The following is a 20,634-nucleotide window of genomic DNA, read 5'->3' as shown; positions in this document are numbered from 1 at the left end:
ACCAACTTGTAAGATAAATAATGTATAAGATCTACTATTAAAGAATAACCATTGTGTGAAGAAATCAATTTATTGACTATTGCAGGTATGTATGTTGAAAGACTATATGAAGACATTAAACTTTATGAGTAAAATTATGTTTGGAACTGTGCAACTTCAGGATAAGCTACAGTATAATTGCACTATGGCCCCCAGCTAGCTACTTAGGGAAGTGGTAGACTTGGTAGCCTGCTGGCTGTGTGTAACAGCTTTTCAGTTGTTTACACTAATTAGTGATGTAGTATAGCCTGCTACTGTAGCGGTGGATGACTTAATAAAGACAACAAATGTACTGTATGTCAGGTAAAAGGGATTTATTAAAGCATGAAAACATTCTTGAATGTGCATCTTTGCATACATTACATGGACATGGTAAAGCATACATTAAAACAATAAAGCTCACAACCTGAAGATTGTACCGCTTGTGCTAAAATAATGGGTTCAACTCCATCTTTAGAAACATCTAGTTAAGACTATGGCTTTTCCGACATTTGTGAAGAGATTGTTTATTGTAAGGTAGTTCTCCACCCTCACCAACTTTAGGATAGGCACACAGTGATTTGTGCTTTCTTCTGATTGACCTATCGAGATGGTGTTAAGTATTGTGGTTTGAGTCATTGGTACCCGCTTACACAGTAATAACACAGTACTGTTACACAATATCAGGTCTGAGATGTTCATCCTGTTCATATGACTTATTTGAATGATACCACTCCATTCAATCCCTATTTACATGACTACAGATCGCATTGCGCTTTTCCTGCTGGCTGCCAATCCAAGGCATCAGAATTTAAAAAAACAACAAATGCAGGGCAGAAGCATTAATGCATGTCTTTGTCTTTAGGATTCCAGGTCTACATTTGCACTTCTACATATACACCTGTACTTAGACACCTGCTCATTTGGTTTAACATACTCTTATACTCAGACCATTGTTCATCTAAAAACAGAATACTTGAATTCCTGTGTATTGAGAATCCATACAATCTGTTTCAGCAAAAGAATTAGAAATGAGCAGTGTCCTTTTTATTGAGTAACATTTAATACAAAAACAGCACTGTAACACAGTGCATGGTAAAGTGACATTCACAGTGTAACTTTGATGTCATATTTGTACAGTGAATTTTGATGACCACAAATCAGTTATTTAAACTGTCTTTGACAACACTGTCCACTTTCTTCTCTCATAGATGTTTATATCTGATGCATTTCAAAGTGCTTTTATTTTGTACATGAAAGAAGAACTGCTCTCTTTGAGGTAAGTTACCATCTCTTATGACAGATTTTGTATGTGATGTTGCATTTGCTCCACTTGTTTTGTGAAATGGAAAGTCGTGTTTTTTCCCCACCCGATTTACACTTTAGACTGCCGAACATCCTTCCACTCCATCTTAGTGTTCTGCAGGGCCTGAGTCTTCTTCTCATCCACCTGCACATAGTCCACCCTGTGTTCATCAGCAAGGAGGGGCTTCTGGAAGACATCCCAGCAGAGTTGGTGTACAGTCAACTAAGGTAATTACATTATTCAATCAAAACCTGTATCCAGAATGGAACTACCAGTCTTACATTTCGGGTCCCGTGCGGCTCAGTTGGTGGAGCAGAGCACTTTGTGGGTTTGATACTCACGGGGACCAGTATGAAAAAGCACTAAAAGGTATGCACTCACTGTAAGTTGCTCTGAAAAAGAGCATCTGTTAAATGACTAAAATGTAAATGTACATAGATTACCTTTCTCCCCTTTCCATAAAGGGAAAATCTATTTTAAATTGATTCTGTTTAGTCAGTTATTCAGTGGATATAATGCAGTCTTATAGTTAGTTGCATGTAATATGTCCCCTATGCTTCAGACTGAAGGAAAGCATTAGTATTCCTTTCGCTATGTCTTTTGCAGATTGAGAGTGAATGACTTGTCACCAAAACAATGAGTCACTGACATTATTGTCTCACAGTATGCAGCTGCCTGATTCATTACCATGGAAATGGACACAGCTACACCCTGCAAGTGCTATTTCATTCTTATCACACATTTGCTTGAATTTGAGCCAAAACCACAATGTAATGTATTGTTTACCTCTGGGCTATTGAATCCAGATGGAAGATGGGACAATAAAACCAAACAAATGAAATGATACATACAATTTTTGTATGTTGTTCACTGTTTTAAAGTCTGACCAGTATGTGTGTTTTCAAATACTATTTCAATGAAAACCTATTTTGCACTCCTGCTCAGACGGTGACAGACCAATAATTTGGCTTGATTTCTAACATACGAGTCAATGCAAAGTGGCACTTCAAGAAAATGTCACATACAGAATACAGATAAGGAGTCACCGAAGGACCTGTTGCCTAGATACAGGCGCATGGCACATTCAATTGGAGATTGAACGATAAGAGTGAGCAAAGCAACAAATGTCAGATTATTCCCCTAGATTGGTAATAGTAGCAATAATGAAAATGTATGACACCAATCTGTCTACTATCATGCGTATCAATTAAGCATGCAGAGACAAAGTTGTATTACTGTACAGGGGATTTTTCAATTAAAAAGTAATTGCCCACACACACTAGAATGACCAGAGGGAATTGCAGTGGATGATGACTGTAATTTGAAGTCCTTAAATCTGCCAGTGGCAGCTCAAAGTGAAAGACAGGCACTTCTAACGCCGTTAAATGGTTGAATTGATTCCATGTCTTGCTTTGGAGACAAACCCATTCCCACCATTTGACCTCTATTTATTCAATCAAGCTTACCTTTTGCACAGGAGACGGGGATGCGGAATTGAAATCCAGTGAAAGGTAGTCAAGGTTTGATCTCCTAAACCACGGCTGGGTGGCTCCCTCGTTTGTAGAGAAGAACAGCTGCCTTGACTCCTGAAATTAAAGTAATCTCATTTACAATGAGGCTCACTTCATATTCATCTCTGAATATGGTGTCATATGATCCACCAATACTGAACACTTTCCATTTGTATCGCTAGTTTCAGGTGAAGATCAATTGTCATATTTTAAGCCTTTCTTGGTACTGCAAACATGAATTAATAATTGTGATGCTCAAACCTTTATTCCTTTGCTTTAGGCAGTTTGGAACTCTGAGTTTAGACACAACTGCTGAATTATTCATGGAGGGGAGGAAAGCAGTCTACCTATACAGTGACTGGGGTACTTTTTTCTCTCTGTGTAGATTGTGGAAACAAAAGTGTATATGTATAACTATTTGTGATGTCAATATACATGCAGAAGGTAACTTTACTGTTGGAATGCTGCTGGCTTCTTGGTCTCCTTTAATTCCCAGTTGTCCTTGTCTTCTCTCCAGTAGGACTTGCAGTGCATTTCTGGGAACAACACAAACAAATTAATCAATTTTTCCCTCCTTTTTTCATTTTAGAATTTGGACAGAAAGAGAGCTGAGAGTTCAGGGTGGATATAGTTATATCTCTGACTCACCCTGGCTCTGTCATGGTTCTGATCAGAGGCATATGAGTTGGACATTCTCTTATAGTGGACAGGCCCCTCAGGTCCAGTGGTGGAGGCCGGGCTGCGAACCAGAGAAACAACATGGTGAGATGAGGCAAGCAACCCTCAAATTCTCTATTGGACAATAATGAGCAGGTCTACTTTTCTCCAAACAAAGGGCATTTGTGTTGAAATAGCAATATTTCAAAAAGAGCCATGCTGCAAATACTGTCCCGAAAGAAGACTTTCACAGACGAAGACATGTATCCAATAGTGGGTCTTGTGGGAGTCACAAGGTTCAATAGAATGTAAAACCTTATTCATTTTGCTTTCAGCAAAATACATGCTTATGAAAGCATTTTTTTATGCTTCCTCTACTGAGTACGATGATTGAATAGATTATGTAGCCCTTTAGACAGGACTTTTTCCTTCCTTTTTGCTCATTACCTCTCCTGCGTGGTTTGAGATCCCTGTTGATTGGAGGTGGTTCTAAATCCCCAGGTAGACCTGCAGTGGGAAAGGGGGTGGGAGCGAGAGGGGCCTCTGTTTTGCCATTAGCCTTGAGGAAGCTGATTGTAGTGGGGCTCATAGGGATGTAGCCGTCCGATACATCTTCACCAACACAGACAGGTGGAGAGGCCATGGGCACGTACGAGTCGTCATGGCAGTTTGGACTTTGAGTGGCAATGAAACGTGGCTGCAAAAAGACAACAAGACCAGACCAACTTGGAAATGTGTAGTAGACCATGGCTTATAATGATGTAGAAAGGTCACTTGTAAATCCTGTATTGTTGTTTGACATTCAAGAAGGCAAAAAATTACAGTTGACAATTATTATTAATTATTACCTGCTATGAACTGTCCAACAACATTATGTCCAAAACATTTTGTAGTATTGAAAATGCCCATCAGTTCCCATCGATTGCAAGTACATGTGTTCTTACCAAATTAAGACTGAGCCTTTTGTTCCTGCTCCTCAGTGCACTCCCCTCAATGTCTTCTAGATTAGACAGAAATATCGCTGATGAAGGCGGTTGTGATGTTATATAACAGAAAAAATGACACTGTGTGGTTGGAAACATGATTGGTCAGAATCAATACATGTGCTGACTGTATATATTACATATACCGTATAATATATACCAGTTTATGGAGCCAGGTATGAAGGGCCTAGACTGAAGGACTCTGCTGGTTATATACTGTACCTCTTCTGAAGTGGTCTGGCAGGCCTGACAGAGAGATCCTCCGAGGGATGAGTGCAGGTTGGCCTGTGAGCTGCTGCCCAACCCCACCCAGAGGCCTATAGGAGCCCTCATCACTAAGGTGCTCTGAGAGGTGGATAGACTTGGGGGGCAGAGGAGGGGGAGTTAGTCCATCAGTAGTTACCTCCAATATGGCAGAAGAATATGGCTTATCAAACTGGAAGATGTTGGGTGTACGGTTGAGAGTTCGAGGAGAGTTCGAGGATGACGTGGGGCCACATGGGGCGCTGGAAGGGGGGTCATGCATCCTTATGTGGGGGAAGGGGGACGGAGATGGTCCAGTGTGGGGAAAGGGAGACCGAGAAGGATCAGGTGAAGAGAAGACATCTTCTGTAGTAGTGTCTGATGAATTTTGTTCCAGAGATCGCTCAGAGTTTGAAAAGCTGTCACATCTATAAAATAAAGAAAAAGGGAAATACAGTGCTTATTGTTTATCATCATTAAAACAATGTGTGGATATGGTGTCCAGTTTGAGGTTTGAGAGGTATAGGCTACATACCTAAAGATGCTGAACCTCCCTGTCTCACACTGTGAGAGGAAGAGGTAGTCCATTGGATGGTTGGGATTCATCAGGCTGGGCATCTCAACTCTGCTGTTGCCATAGGCCATGAAGTCATGGTTGGAAGTGAATGACATATTTCGGGAGAGAGCAGGTGAAGGCTGCTGGGAGGTTGGGTTGTGCGAAAAACCTTCCTCTGATTCTGAAAAAACAGATATGTGGGGAGAGAGCAAGAGAGAGATAATATAAGGAATAGAGAGAAAAGAGAGAAGAAATCCATAGTTTCTACATTAGTTCTGAGCTGGCTCAGGATAATGTTACATTCATTAGGCCAGAGTCAAACAGGAATCCTGATCTGTCTCTTGACAAATGTGATCTCTGAGACGTAGTTGTCAATGATCTCCAGCAGGTGGCAGTGGAATGAATTTGAGCAGTGCTTTAAATGCTTTTGCTCTTGTCCATGCCCCTTTACCCTAAACAAAGCCCCTACCATATAGCTATGCAGACTGAGCAGCCCCTCTGCTAAAAGAACATCCACTATGGTACAATATAATCACAACACCTGTGTATGTATAAACATGTTGTATGTTGTATAAACATGTGACATGCATATAAACATTATCTCACCAGCACCATAAAACATAAGAATGAGAAGAAAAAAGAACAGGCAGTTTAAATATGGAAAAAAAGAAAGACCATTCTTAACTTCTCCAAACCATATACATAGTTTGTGTCTGTACAGCGCATTCGGAAAGTACTCAGACCCTTAACTTTTCCACATTTAGTTAGTTTACAGCCTTATTCTAAAATGGATTAAATAAAAATGTCCTCATCAATCTACACACAATAGTCCTTAATGACGAAGCAAAAACAGGTTTTGAATTTTTAGCAAATTTACTAAAAATTAGAAACAGAAATACCTTATTTACATAAGTATTCAGACCCTTTATTATGAGACTCGAAATTGAGCTCAGGTGCATCCTGTTTCCATTTATCATCCTTGAGATGTTTCTTAAACTTGATTGGAGTCCAAATGTGGTAAATTCAATATATTGGACATGATTTGGAAGGCACACACCAGTCTATATTAGGTCCCACAGTTGACAGTGGATGTCAGAGCAAAAACCAAACCATGAGGTAGAAGAAATTGTCCGTAGAGCTCTGAGACAGGATTGTGTCGAGGCATAAATCTGGGGAAGGGTACCAAAAAATGTCGGCAGCATTGAAGGTCCCCAAGAACACAATGGCCTCCGTCGTTCTTAAATTTAAAAAGTTTGGAACCACCAAGACTCTTCCTAGAGCTGGCCGCCCGGCCAAACTGAGCAATCGAGGGAGAAGGGCCTTGGTCAAGTAGGTACCAAGAACCTGATGGTCACTCTGACAGAGCTCCAGAGTTCCTCTGTGAAGATGGGATAACTTTCCAGAAGGACAACCATCTCTGCAGCACTCCACCAATCAGGCCTTTATGGTAGAGTGGCCAGCCGGAAGCCACTCCTCAGTAAAAGGCACATGACAGCCTGCTCGGAGTTTGCCAAATGGCACCTAAAGGACTCTCAGACCATGAGAAACAAGATTCTCTGGTCTGATGAAACCAAGATTGAACTCTTTCGCCTGAATGCTAAGCATCATGTCTGGAGGAAACATGATACTATCCCTATGGTGAAGCATCGTGGTTGCAGCATCATGCTGTGGAGATGTTTTTCAAATGCAGGGACTGGGAGACTAGTCAGGATCAAAGGAAAGATGAACGGAGAAAAGTACAGAGAGATCCTTGATGAAAACCTGTTCCAGCTCGCTCAGGACCTCAGACTGGGATGAATGTTCACCTTCCAACAGGACAACGACCCTAAGCACAGAGCCAAGACAATGCAGGAGTGGCTTCGGGACAAGGCTCTGAATGTCCTCGAGTGGCCTAGCCAGAGCCCGGGCTTGAACCTGATCAAACATCTCTGGAGAGACCTGAAAATAGCTGTGCAGCGACGCTCCCCATCCAACCTGACAAAGATTGAGAGGATCTGCAGAGAATAATGGGAGAAACTCCCCAAATACAGGTGTGCCAAGCTTGTAGCATCATGCCCAAGAAGACTCAAGGCTGTAATCGCTGCCAAAGGTGCTTCAACAAACTACTGAGTAAAGGGTCTGAATACTTATGTAAATGTGATATTTCAAAATGTCTAAAAACCTGTTTTTGCTTTGTCATTATGGGGTATTGTGTGTAGATTGATGAGGGGGAAAAAACTATTTAATCAATTTTAGAACAAGGCTGTAAAGTAACAAAATGTGGAAATTGTCATGGGGTCTGAATAATTTCCGAATGCGCTGTATAGTTGTGTTTTTGAGTTTTCTACTGAAAATGTTTGAGGCAAGGTGCTGACTAGTGGAACACAGCTATAACTATTTGTTTTCTTATAAAATGGTTTTAGTTGAGCAGTGAGACATGCAGACAGGAGCGTGAGATCTATATGGTCAGGATATAAGGGGAAACATCCATGTTATCATCATTGGTCCTCCCAGGATTTCTCCATTGGGCCCAACTAATAGGGAGTTTTTGCTCCCGGCTGCCGTACACCGTCTCAAACGCGGTTAGCTCCAAGGAGTACAGGCTGGATCAAGGGATCCATCGAAGTACAATTGTACCCCGCCTTCCATCTGACATGGAGCGTACCGAAGGGCCCGTTAAGTAGTATTTCACTTAATCATTGGCAATCATCTCGGCTTGGCTTTCAGTAACTGAGTTCATTATAGTTATAAAGACCTAGTACAGTATGGGGGAGATAACATGGGTTTGATCTATAAACGCTTTGTATATTTATATTTCTACAGACAATGAGATGCACTGTGAAAAAATGAATACTGAATGCTCTAATTAGTTATGTATTTATAAGACTCATACTGTAACATCAGGCAGAGCCTAAACTTCTTATTTTTTCAGCACATGAAACAGCAGATAAAACTAAACAATTGTGGCAGTATCTCTTGTGTGTTTCTTTCACAATGGATTTATCACAGTGTGTGGATTGAATTACGTTCACATTCATACATTTAGTATTTTCTTCTTTTTTTGTGTAATGAATAGTCAACAAGTTCAGAATTTCATTGACCTAATGTCTCACATTGTGTTATCTTTCCCAGTTATGTGTAAACCTGGGGTTTGCTACTGTTCCTCTGGGCTATAATCTCTTATCTTTGTCTGGATATCATGTAGTCTGCCCTATCTGCTCCACACAGGCAACACTGTTTTACTAAATGTTCCAACTGCCAACTCTTATTAACTCCAAACCAGGGGGAGAACTGTGGAAAAGACATGAATGCAAGAGAGCATGGTTTCTAAGTGTTCAAGCATCCACATCCAACTGTTCAAGCATCACCCTGGCTGAACTTCCATGCCTGTAGAGAGTTGTAATGTCTATGGCACTATGAGTTTCACAGAGAAAGATAGCTAGTAACGGAATTGGGTAAAATAAATCAGATTTTACTGCAGCTCTGTCCACCGCTTTACTATATGTTTGTAATAAAAAAAATATGTCACTTTGGCACATTTTTCAGATGTAAGTGGTGTCTTTTCAAAATGTTGTAGTTAATCTCAAACCATTTTTTATTAAATATAATTAGTAAAACGTTATTGGTGTATATCACCTTGTCACACCTGTCTTTGTGATTGTCTCCACCCCCCTCCAGGTGTCGCCCATCTTCCCCATTATCCCCTGTGTATTTATACCTGTGTTCTCTGTTTGTCTGTTGCCAGTTTGTCTTGTTTGTCAAGTCCAGCATTTTTGTTCTCAGCTTCTGCTTTTCCCAGTCTCTCTTTTTCTTGCCCTCCTGGTTTTGACCCTTGCCTGTCCTGACTCTGAGCCCGCCTGCCGTCCGGTACCGTTGCCCTACCTCTGGTTCAATGACCCCTGCCTGCCTTGACCTGTCTATTGCCTGCTCTTGTTGGATTATTAAACCATTGTTAATTTGACGTGTCTTCATCTTGGTCTTACATACCTGATACACCTTTTCTATGTGACTTTTCAACTGATACATTATCACATATCTTTCTGCTTAACAAAATCCATCAGTTTACAGTGTATTTCAGATAATGAGTAGAATATATTGTTATATACCACCCAGGTATTTCAGCAGTGCATTGACTGGACACGTCCGGTTTCTTTTATACTGTTTTTCACTCTGTGTATTTAAATACATTATTCTCTACATAACTCATTCTAATAAACTGTACCTACTACTGTACATTGTATTTTTGTTATACTGTTTATACACACTGTCTATTTATATGCTGGATTCTTGACATAGCTCACTGTAATAAATCTACTGCTGTACATATCATTCTTAGTACATATTTGTGGTGTATATATGGATAGATTGTGTTTGGATTACTTATTTAGTGTTATTTGGGTTGTTAACTTAAGGATCTGACCCTTTTTTTAAATGTTTGCCTAACATGACATCTAAATCTAAATGCCTGTAGCTCAGGACCTGAAGCAAGGATATGCATATTATTGATATCATTTGAAAGGAAACACTTTGATGTTTGTGGAAATGTGAAATTAATGTAGGAGAATTTAACACATTAGATCTGGTAAAAGATAATACAAAGAAAAAAACATGTTTTTTTTGTACCATCATCTTTGAAATACAAGAGAGAGGTCACAATGTACTATTGCCGGTGAGGCACAATTTCGATTTTGGCCACTAGATGGCAGCAGCTTATGTGCAAAATTTTAGACTGATTCAATGAACCATTGCATTGCTGTTCAAAATGTTGTATCAAGACTGCCCAAATGTGCCTAATTGGTTTATTAATACATTTTCAAGTTCATAACTGTGCACAAATATAGATTTGTACAGTGCTCAGCTATATACACTGAACAAAAATATAAATGCAACATGCAACAATTTCAAAGATTTTATTAAGTTGCAGTTCAAATAAGGAAATCAGTCAATTGAAATAAATAAATGAGGCCCTAATCTACAGATTTCACATGACTGGGAATACAGATATACATCTGTTGGTCACAGACACCTTAAAAAAGGAAGGGGCGTGGATCAGAAAACCAGGCAGTATCTGGTGTGACCACCATTTGCCTCATGCAGCGAGACGAATCTCCTTCGCATAAGGTTAATCAGGCTGTTGATTGTGGCATGTGGAATGTTGTTCCTCTCCTCTTCAATGGCTGTGCGAAGTTGCTGGATATTGGCGGGAACTGTTACACGCTGTTGTACATGTTGATCCAGAGCATCCCAAACATGCTCAATGGGTGACATGTCTGGTGAGTATGCAGACCATGGAAGAACTGGGACATTTTCAGCTTCTAGGAATTGTGTATAGATCCTTGCGACATGGGGCAGTGCATTATCATGCTAAAACATGAGGTGATGGTGGTGGATGAATGGCATGACAATGGGCCTCAGAATCTCATCACGGTATCTCCATCTATAAAATGCAATTGTGTTCATTGTCCATAGCTTATGCCTGCTCATACCATAAACCCACCTCCATCATGTGGCACTCTGTTCACAACGTTGACATTAGCAAATAGTTCGGCCACACAAGGCCATACACGCTGTCTGCCATCTGCCAGGTACAGTTGAAACCAGGATTCATCCGTGAAGAGCACACTTCTCCAGTGTGCCAGTGGCCATCTAAGAGGAGAATTTGCCCACTGAAGTCAGTTACGACGCCAAACTAAAGTCAGGTCAAAACCCTGGTGAGGACGACGAGCACGCAGATGAGCATCCCTGAGACGGCTTCTGACAGTTTGTGCAGAAATCCTTCGGTTGTGCAAACCCACAGTTTCATCAGCTGTCCGGTTGGCTAGTCTCAAACGATCTCACAGGGGAAGAAGCTGGATATGGAGATCCTGGGCTGGCGTGGTTACACGTGGTCTGTGGTTGTCAGCTGGTTGGACGTACTGCCAAATTTACTAAATCGATGTTAGAGGCGGCTTATGGTAGAGAAATTAACATTCAATTATTTGGCAACAGCTCTGGTGGACATTCCTGCAGTCAGCATGCCAATTGCACACTCCACTCAAAACTTCAGACATCTATGGTGTTGTGTGACAAAACTGCACATTTTAGCTTCTTGACATGCCACACCTGTCAGGTGGATGGATTATCTTGGCAAATGAGAAATGGTCACTAACAGGGATGTAAACAAATTTGTCCACAAAATTTGAGAAAAATTATGTTTTTGTGCGTATGGATCATTTTTGGGGTCTTTTATTTCAGCTCATGAAACATGGGACCAAAACTTTACATGTTGCGTTTATATTTTTGTTCAGTGTATGTAAAATAGGCACTGTATTATTTTGGTTCAGTACAGTAGTTATCTGTTTTGAGACATTTGATTAAGTGACAGTTAAATGTACTGTTAACAAATGACAAGACAATCATATAAAAAGTTATGTGAATATTGCATTAAAAAAAAGAAAAAGAAAATACTTGAATATTGAAAGAGTTATTTGGTGCAGTGAACAAGTGACTTTGTTTGTTGTACAGATGTAGGATCTTAATTTGAGCCAATTTGCTACATCAGGAAAATAATGATTTAGCAACAGAAAATGTGAATTGTTATGTAGATTATAATTAATGAACATCTTTGTAGGGGTTGATACATTTTTCGTAAGGGAAAATCAAGTCAGAAATTTCTAAGTGGAAGTTACAAATTTCAGAAGCCTTTTTAAAACTCAAATACACTACAAGTTTTAAACGTCGTGCATTGTAGGAAAGATCCTGCAACAGGGTGATCAAATTAAGATCCTACATCTGTACTTAGTCAACTGAAAATGAGTTTTGAAACATGAGTCATTTTGATTATCTGTTTAGATTGTTGTACAAAGAGTTGTACCCCACACTAGTGAAAAATGTACCACACACTAGTGAAAAATGTACCACACACTAGGGGAAAATGCATCAAAGTGATGGAAAAAAACTGTAGCACTCAGAATCTCTGCAAAATGATTTGATTATTGCTACAACATTGAGGTAGGTGAGTGCGTGCGTGTATGCATGTGTGAGTGCATTCTTACTTGTGAGTTTGTGTGTGGTGTGTGTGTGCATACATCTTTGTGTTTCTATCATTTAGTGTGCATGTACAGTGCATTGGGACATTTTTCACACCCCTTCCCCTTTCCACATTTTGTTACATTACAGCCTTATTTTAAAATTATTATTATTATTATTTTTTAATCCTCACCAATCTACACACAATACCCCATAATGACAAAGCTGTGTGTGCTGCCCATGCGTGTCAGTGCATTCGGAAAGTACTCAGACCCTTCACTTTTCCACATTTTGCTAGTTTACAGCCTTATTCTAAAATGGATTAAATAAAAATATCCTCATCTCACATTGTATACAGACTTATTTCTCTACTGTATTATTGACTGTATGTTTGTTTTACTCCATGTGTAACTCTGTGTTGTTGTATGTGTCAAACTGCTTTGCTTTATCTTGGCCAGGTCGCAATTGTAAATGAGAACTTGTTCTCAACTAGCCTACCTGGTTAAATAAAGGTGAAATAGAAAATAAATAAATAAAAAGATCTACACACAATAGTCCATAATGACGAAGCGAGAAAAAAAATTGAAATGTTTTGCAAATTTATTAAAAATAAAAGCTGAAATACCGTATTTACATAAGTATTCAGACCCTTTGCTATGAGACTCGAAATTGAGCTCAGGTGCATCCTGTTTCCATTGATCATCCTTGACAGCGGTGACATGTCATTCAGGGCAGGTAGGGCAGAACCCCACCTGTTTTGAGCCACACCTGTTTAGCTATAAAAAATATATATATCTTTTATTTTTGTGTGCCTGTTTTGCATGTTATTTTGGCATTAAAAACGTGTAACATGTCAGTTTGCAAATGATGTAAAATAAATAAATAATTGCGTTAATAAAGCCACGGACAAACGTCTCTTTTTTGCTTTCTTGAGACACTACGTCACTGCAAAATGTACGGTTAGAGCTCGAACATTCAAGCCCCTTGGGTGCTGCCATCAACTTAAATTAGAAGTGCCCATCCAAGAAGGCTCAAAGTCATTGGCCACAGATATTACTACCGCAGCTTTGATTAGACTGATCATATCAACATCATTCTTTCAAAAAGGAGTGATCATCATGCATCAAGTCGGCAATCTACTGGCAAATCCTTTTCAATCCTTGTCATATGAAGAGAAAATATAGATAACACGTTTCAGTGCTCATCAGCCATTGGACATAAACATACACAACAAATTGGAAATCACAAATTAAACAATGAGTGCTAAGGCGCCACTGCAGCCCCGGGTTCGATCCCAGGCTGTGTCACAGCCGGCTGTGACCGGGAGACCCATGAGGCGGCACACAATTGGCCCAGCGACGTCCGGGTTAGGGGAGGGTTCGGTCCCTTTCCCCCTCATAATTTAGCCTACTATTCTGATTTGGTGGTACACATGTAGCCTATAGCCTGTTTTAGAGAAATGTAATCATTGAATATTGTAAGAGTTTTCATTGTCTGCTTATATGCCCACTTGATTTATCCTACGGTTCTGACTTGGTGTACAGGGAGAATACTGTAAGAATGGCCCACGTTCAGAATTCTGTCACTGTACATTTCAAAAGTGCTGAACATTTTTTTATATTGACTACCTTCGTCCTAGCTCGCTCATTAATGTCTTAATCCAAATTACGGATTCACTCTTATCCGCTCCTCGTCCCCTTATGCCATAGTTTGTACATCTCAATTGTCGGTAGAAACCACATTTGTTTAAGCAAATCAGTCATATCAGCTATGTTTTTTTTAAAGACTGTAAATGAATCTGAATGAACTGTTTCACTGCCAGAAAAGGCTCCGATGATAGCCAGGTGTAGCAGTGATAAGGATTCACTACATGGTGCTGAAAAGATTGGGACATCTTTATGTAGGCCCTAACAGTTTGTTGGCACCATTTGTCACCGTTATAGTGCAATTAATCTATTGTTTAGTGTTGTGTTGTGCTGTGTAGTGGCTTTGCTGGCAATGTGGGGAGTTTGCCCCACCAAGATATACATGCTAAAATCGCCACTGATCCATGAGATGTTTCTACAACTTGATTGGAGTCCACCTGATGTAAATTTTATTGATTGGACATCATTTGGAATGGGACACACCTATCTATATAAGGTCTCACAGATGACCGTGCATGCAGAGCAAAAACCAAGCCATGAGGTCGAAGGAATTGTCCATAGAGCTCCGTGACAGGATTGTGTCAAGGCAGAGATCTGGAAAAGGGTACCAAAAAATCTCTGCATCATTGAAGGTCCCCAAGAACACAGTGGCCTCCAATGGAAGAAGTTTTTATTTGTCATTATGGGGTATTGCGTTCAGATTTATGAGGGTAAAAAACTATGTAATCTGAATACTTTCCGAATGCACTGTACATCAGGGTCCCTTTGCAAAACAGGTTATAACCTCCAGAGCCTTTCCTGGTTAAATAAAGGTTAAATAAAATATATTCTGCTCATACTATTCATAAAATTGTTTACCATCAATAAATCGTATGTATTTCAATGTCATTGCATAAGTGACATCAGTACATTTCTTGAGCCCAATAACTTTATCGGCCCAAAACTTTAGAGGCAGTATAACACTTGTCCTGCAGCAGTAATGATTGAAACATCTCCTTTAAATGCAATGCAAAACTGCACATGACAAATTAATATTGTCCTTTCATTGACTTACCAGTCATCATCAGATTACCACGTAAATGGTATATTATCTCAGTCTTGAATTTATATATCCTTCCTTAAACATGCCTACATGACTACTCTGTCATAGGATGAAAGCCTCCAACAATAGTTGAATACCAAACTGTTTCTCTATATTCTTTGTTGAAATTGAACACATAAATGTGATTTTGGAACTAATACTAATAATTCATTTAATTTGTAAAGCGCATTTCTCACACCCAAGGCGCTTAAACTGTGACTGTAATGAACTGCGTCTCTGTGCGAGTTCCTTACCTGTCCCATCATCCATACTCAGAGGTCCAAAGTGACAGATCTCCCTGATCTGACTGACCCAAATGTTCATCTCCTCCTCAGTCTTGGCCACCAGGTAGAACATGCGAGACGACGTCTTGACAACGAAGAGGTGCTGGTTCTGGAACTCCCTCTTGACCAGGCGTTGCTCCGTCTGCATCTGCACCTCACACTCTCTCAGGTCGATGGTGCGGATGGGCTTCTTTGAGGTCTTGTTTCGGTAGTACTCCAACACATCTGGGTTCCCACTCATACGTCCTCTTTGAAGAACAAACCAACGTCTCCTCCATGCCTAGGGGACAGGGAACTACGCAGATTAACATACTGTACTGTTGCACCTTGTACTTATAGACAAATCAATATAATACAATTATTCTGCACACATATGTAGACTAGTTGCCTTAGTTGGTTAGTAACCTTAGAAATATTTGGTTGGTAATAATGGTTGGTGTATTTTTATGTGACTTTAGGTTCAACCATGGCCTCAGCAATAGAATGTTGCTGTTCTCTATCAATGTTTATTTCATAGTTTATAAACAGAACCATCAGTGATACATTAAAACATGGTAGCTCAATACAGAAACATGTGAACTATTTTTATGTCCCCTGACTGTGACTAAAGATTCTTTGTACAAAGCACTGTCTTTATCCTCGTATAGTTTCCAGCATTGTGACCTGTGTCAATCAGTTTATGTCACACACAATGCATCGGGGAACATACATTTTTAGGCATGGAAAATGTATCACTGCTCTTCTGACCACGTTCATTTAGCAACACAACCTTAATTTACCACAGCTATAGACAACACCCTTTTTCTTGCTTTTGGTACGGTTGTTGTGAGGAACTGACAACAACGTTTCCCAGAAGTGCTGAGAAGAGGAAGTTAATTCTATGTAGAAGAGAAGGTCTGACACGAACAAAAAGCTAATTGTACTGCAGTGTGGGTCACTAACGTATTGGGGAAGATTAAAAAGGCAACCTCTTTTTCTGCTGCAGTTTTCCATGCCAGAATGGATACCGATTAGTATAGGAGGGGTTTTGTTTTCAGTAATGCTATGAGAATTTGATACTTAGCTGGCTCTCTTCATTTTGATACTGAATAAGTAGGCCTAACTGAAGTACTTAAAAATGTTGGTCTTGACCTCATGTTCACTCACATGGGCTATGAGTCATATGTCCATCTATATACTAACTGTCAAATATTCATGACTGACTTCCATCGGCCTACTACGTCTGTTCTTCAAACTTCACCCATGTACTATTTAAAGCCATTTCCATTACCACCTTTTTAGCAGCAGTTGTATATTTGTATACCGTTGACTAATAAATTCAGTATTCAGGTGATTCATGCATTATTCTACCTGTCATACATCTGTTGTCATGGAACACTGGATGGTCTGAAATGAAATCATAGCTGTTTTTGAGCTTTGAGAGTAAATTTGATGAAACAACCTATCAGAAAGAAGAAATGTGATTTGTTTTGAAGAGGCAGTAGTATTAGCATATTGGCAACAACACTTGTTGTAGCTGTGTTACACTATTATTCCTATCTCAGTTGACAAAGGAAATGTGTGCTATAACCCACCAGCCACCAATTTCAGGAATATATTGTTTATCTTTGTGATGATCTTTCAAGAGAGTTATGAACATGCTCAGAACGTTTGTTTGAAACCAAAACTCTGTCTTGTTGTGCCCACACTCATATTCAAATCAATCATAAACAGTGAACAAGTTGTAAATCCTCATTTGCATCACACAGTGCTAGGACAGAGGACAGAGATACAGAGAGTAGGGCAGCTCATGTTCATCATCAGTGCTACATGTTCAGTATGTCAAAGCATATTGAAAATGCATGATGTGAGAATAATTAACACACACATACGCATGCACACACTAGCACACGCACTCTACACACATGTACATTGTAATATTGTTGTATGGTGGTGTTAAACATTTTGTATTCTAGATATGTAGTGGAGTAATAATGTTATATGATGTACCGTTTTATCTTTGGTTTTATTTGTGATGTAAGTGCCTTAATGTGTTTGGACCCCAGGAAGAGTAGCTGCTGCCTTGGCTGCAGCTAATGGGGATCCCTAATAAAAACAATACAAAAAACCCCTAACGGGAAATATCCTCACACTCTAGAAACCTCTACAGAATCATGCGTAAAAACACTTCCTTGTTGTGGTGATAATGGCCTTATTGAGTGCGAACTCAACTCTGCTGGAAGATAAACTAGGCCTATTCTATTGAGAGTGATGTTTTTAAACCATACAATTTTTGTTTGGAACATGTTTCCCCATGATATTTTTTATAAAATGTCACACAATTATTATGTTATGTAGAATATTAAAACATTGAACTATTTTACCACTACAGATCCTTTAATTTGTTTTGTTGACCCTTACGCAGGCATTGCCTTTTTAAAATTTAAATGTGGTTAACTTGTGTATTTATGTATGTTAATTTATGGGCCACTGGCAATGCTAGCTGTGACCTCTGTGTGTTGGAGAATTTTAACTGTCTGTGACTTTCACTCTCTGAGTCTCATCATTAGTGTTTCTAAGAGCTAGCTGCTCTGGGCCTTCACTTGCTATGTGTAGGGAATGATGAGCCCAATGTATGCCCACACACTTTTCTCTTGTGTATGGTTAGTCTGGTCCTTGCAAAGGGAAACATTGTCCTTCCTGTTTGTCTGTGTCCTCCACAAAGCCCTTGAACTATTTTCCACCAAATAGTATTTCTGAAGTGACTCTCTTTCCAGTGAATTACCACTGCCCCCTTAATCTGTGCTAGTTTTCAGAAAAGCCATCCTCCTCTCTACTCTGTAGACTACTCTCTACTCTGTAGACTACTCTCTACTCTGTAGACTACTCTCTACTCTGTAGACTACTCTCTACTCTGTAGAGAGGAAGTGCAAACAGCCATCATAAAGCCTGGTCATTTCTGCCTGTCGGGTCATTTTGTACTGCTTGGCAGCGACAGTACTTCCCATGTTTTGCAATACACACCCAAATTTCACAGAATGAGAGGCCAACAGTCTCAACACACATCCCAGAATGGGTGGCCTCCCCCTTTCCTCCCTACACAACAACATTCTCACATGACCCCTACAGAAACATTGCAGATTGCCAGGCACTTGTCCCAGTTCACTTTTGGTCAAACATGCTAATCCAGACATGTTAACATTAGAGTATAATACACTTGAATTATTAATAAGAGGTAAACCCATCTGCAAAAAATATAAAATTCTAAACAAAGTTAAAAAATTGTAAACATTATGGTTTATAAGCCGTTTGATATGTTTAAAATACATGTGCATTTACTGAAGGAAATTAAAATGCTATTTTCACAGTGCATTAACGATTCACATCAGCATGACCAGCAGTTATAACAGCATGTCCTACAGTATGTAATGGCCACTATTATAATGAGGAGGAAGACACTGGTGAGGTTGCATGAAAACACTGTTTACAAAAAGGCATACAATGGTCATTATTCTACATGCCTCTGCAAGCTTCATTTCAGAAAAGAAACCAACAGTATCTTGTGAACTAACGGCATAGCAGTGCAGCTGTGTTGATAACTGAGACCCCCCCCCCCACACACACACACACACACACACACACACACACACACACACACACACACACACACACACACACACACACACACACACACACACACACACACACACACACACACACACACACACACACACACACTGAACTGGTACTACTACTGCTTGGCTATAATGCATCACAATAGCACAGATGCAAGCAACCCGCCCAGCCTGTTCCCCTACTCACGTATCTCTTTAGTTTCTTCTCAGGGGGAGATTTGATGAGCCAGCCAGTGCAGACCACATCCCCTGCACTCATCTTGACTGCAGAGGGAATCCGGCGTGTTTTCTGGATATAATTGTCTTTAGCACTGATGGCTGCTGCTGCTGCTGTGAAACTGTGAGCAGCACCAGGCGATTCCTGTGTTCTTGTATACAGCCTGCAGCCGTACCAAAAGGAGGAAGTCAAGCCATTGATCACACTGACAGACAAGGGGAGATGGAGAGAGAGAGAGGGAGGGAGGGAGGAAGAAAAAGGAGGGGAAGAGAGAGAGGGGGAGATGTGTGTATGCTTGTCTGTAGATGTGTGTGGGTCTGCAGATTGTGTGGGTCTGACAGAGAGAGTGAGAGAGAGAGAGAGAGAGAGAGAGAGAGGGAGAGAGAGAGAGAGAGAGAGAGAGAGAGAGAGAGAGAGAGAGAGAGAGAGAGAGAGAGAGAGAGACGTCTGTCTGTCTGTCTGTCTGTCTGTCTGTCTGTCTGTCTGTCTGTCTGTCTGTCTGTCTGTCTGTCTGTCTGTCTGTCTGTCTGTCTGTCTGTCTGTCTGTCTGTCTGTCTGTGTTTACAGAGAAAAGACCAGCACATGAGAATATTTTTTTCTAAACAGAGCAGCACTCATGTGGATGAGCTGTAGTTGAACTGTGTCTGGCTGAAAAGTGCTGTGGAGGGAGTTTCATGAGCCATCTGTCACATCAGCCCTCGCAATGTTCAATGTCTTAGTGTCAGAATACCGGTGTGTACCAAAATAACAACCTCAGTCCTAGAACAACAACCATATCTACATGTACATACTACCTCAATCAGCCTGACTAACCGGTGTCTGTATGTAGCCTCGCTACTTTTATAGCCTCGCTACTATATATAGCCTGTCTTTTTACTGTTGTTTTATTTCTTTACTTACCTATTGTTCACCTAATACCTTTTTTGCACTATTGGTTAGAGCCTGTAAGTAAGCATTTCACTGTAAGGTCTACACCTGTTGTATTCGGCGCATGTGACAAATAAACTTTGTTTTGATTTGAAATAAATAACAAAATACGATTTATTTGTTATTTTGTTTGTGCATGTTAAATGCACTAACAGAGGAAAAATATTATAGCAAACCTTGGTATTGCATTTTTCATGTAAATTCTATAAAAACCTTTCGAATTTGAAACATAGAACTGATTACAATAGGCTGCTTGTAGGGGAAATGAAATAACTAGGGTTATTGATGTAGGATAATTTAGTGAAGGAGACATCATGCTTTGGTTTAGGATGCCTCTGCCTGGTAAAAATAAAAACATAACAACAACAACTAAAACTGCGCTGTTGGTCGAAGGCCAAATGATTTAGGGCTCAACATGATTGTAAAAAATATACACAGTGCCTTCAGAAAGTATTCACACCACTTGACTTCCACATTTTGTTGTGTTACAGCCTGAATTTAAAATGGATTCAATTGAGATTGTTTGTCACTGGCTTACACACAATACCACATATTGTCAAAGTGTAATTATATTTTTATAAATTGTAAAATTAAAAGATGAAAT

General features: G+C 39.9%; 1 protein-coding gene across 1 annotated transcript; it reads right to left on the bottom strand.

Moving 5' to 3' along the window:
- Positions 1–347: 347 nt before the first annotated feature.
- On the bottom strand, positions 348–19,385 carry gab3 (GRB2 associated binding protein 3). Its single transcript, XM_039004748.1, has 10 exons — positions 19,074–19,385; positions 15,243–15,552; positions 5,254–5,455; positions 4,698–5,146; positions 4,437–4,492; positions 3,940–4,189; positions 3,484–3,574; positions 3,290–3,371; positions 2,791–2,910; positions 348–1,510 (listed from the first exon to the last, which is right to left on the bottom strand). Exons 1-10 carry the CDS (start codon positions 19,143–19,145, stop codon positions 1,394–1,396), a joined length of 1,749 nt encoding a protein of 582 aa, XP_038860676.1. The 5' UTR covers positions 19,146–19,385; the 3' UTR covers positions 348–1,393.
- Between the last annotated feature and the right edge of the window lie 1,249 nt (positions 19,386–20,634).

The sequence above is a fragment of the Salvelinus namaycush genome, chromosome 12 (assembly GCF_016432855.1).
Source record: "Salvelinus namaycush isolate Seneca chromosome 12, SaNama_1.0, whole genome shotgun sequence".
Lineage (NCBI taxonomy): Eukaryota > Metazoa > Chordata > Actinopteri > Salmoniformes > Salmonidae > Salvelinus > Salvelinus namaycush.
This window is presented reverse-complemented; position numbering and strand designations above follow the sequence as displayed.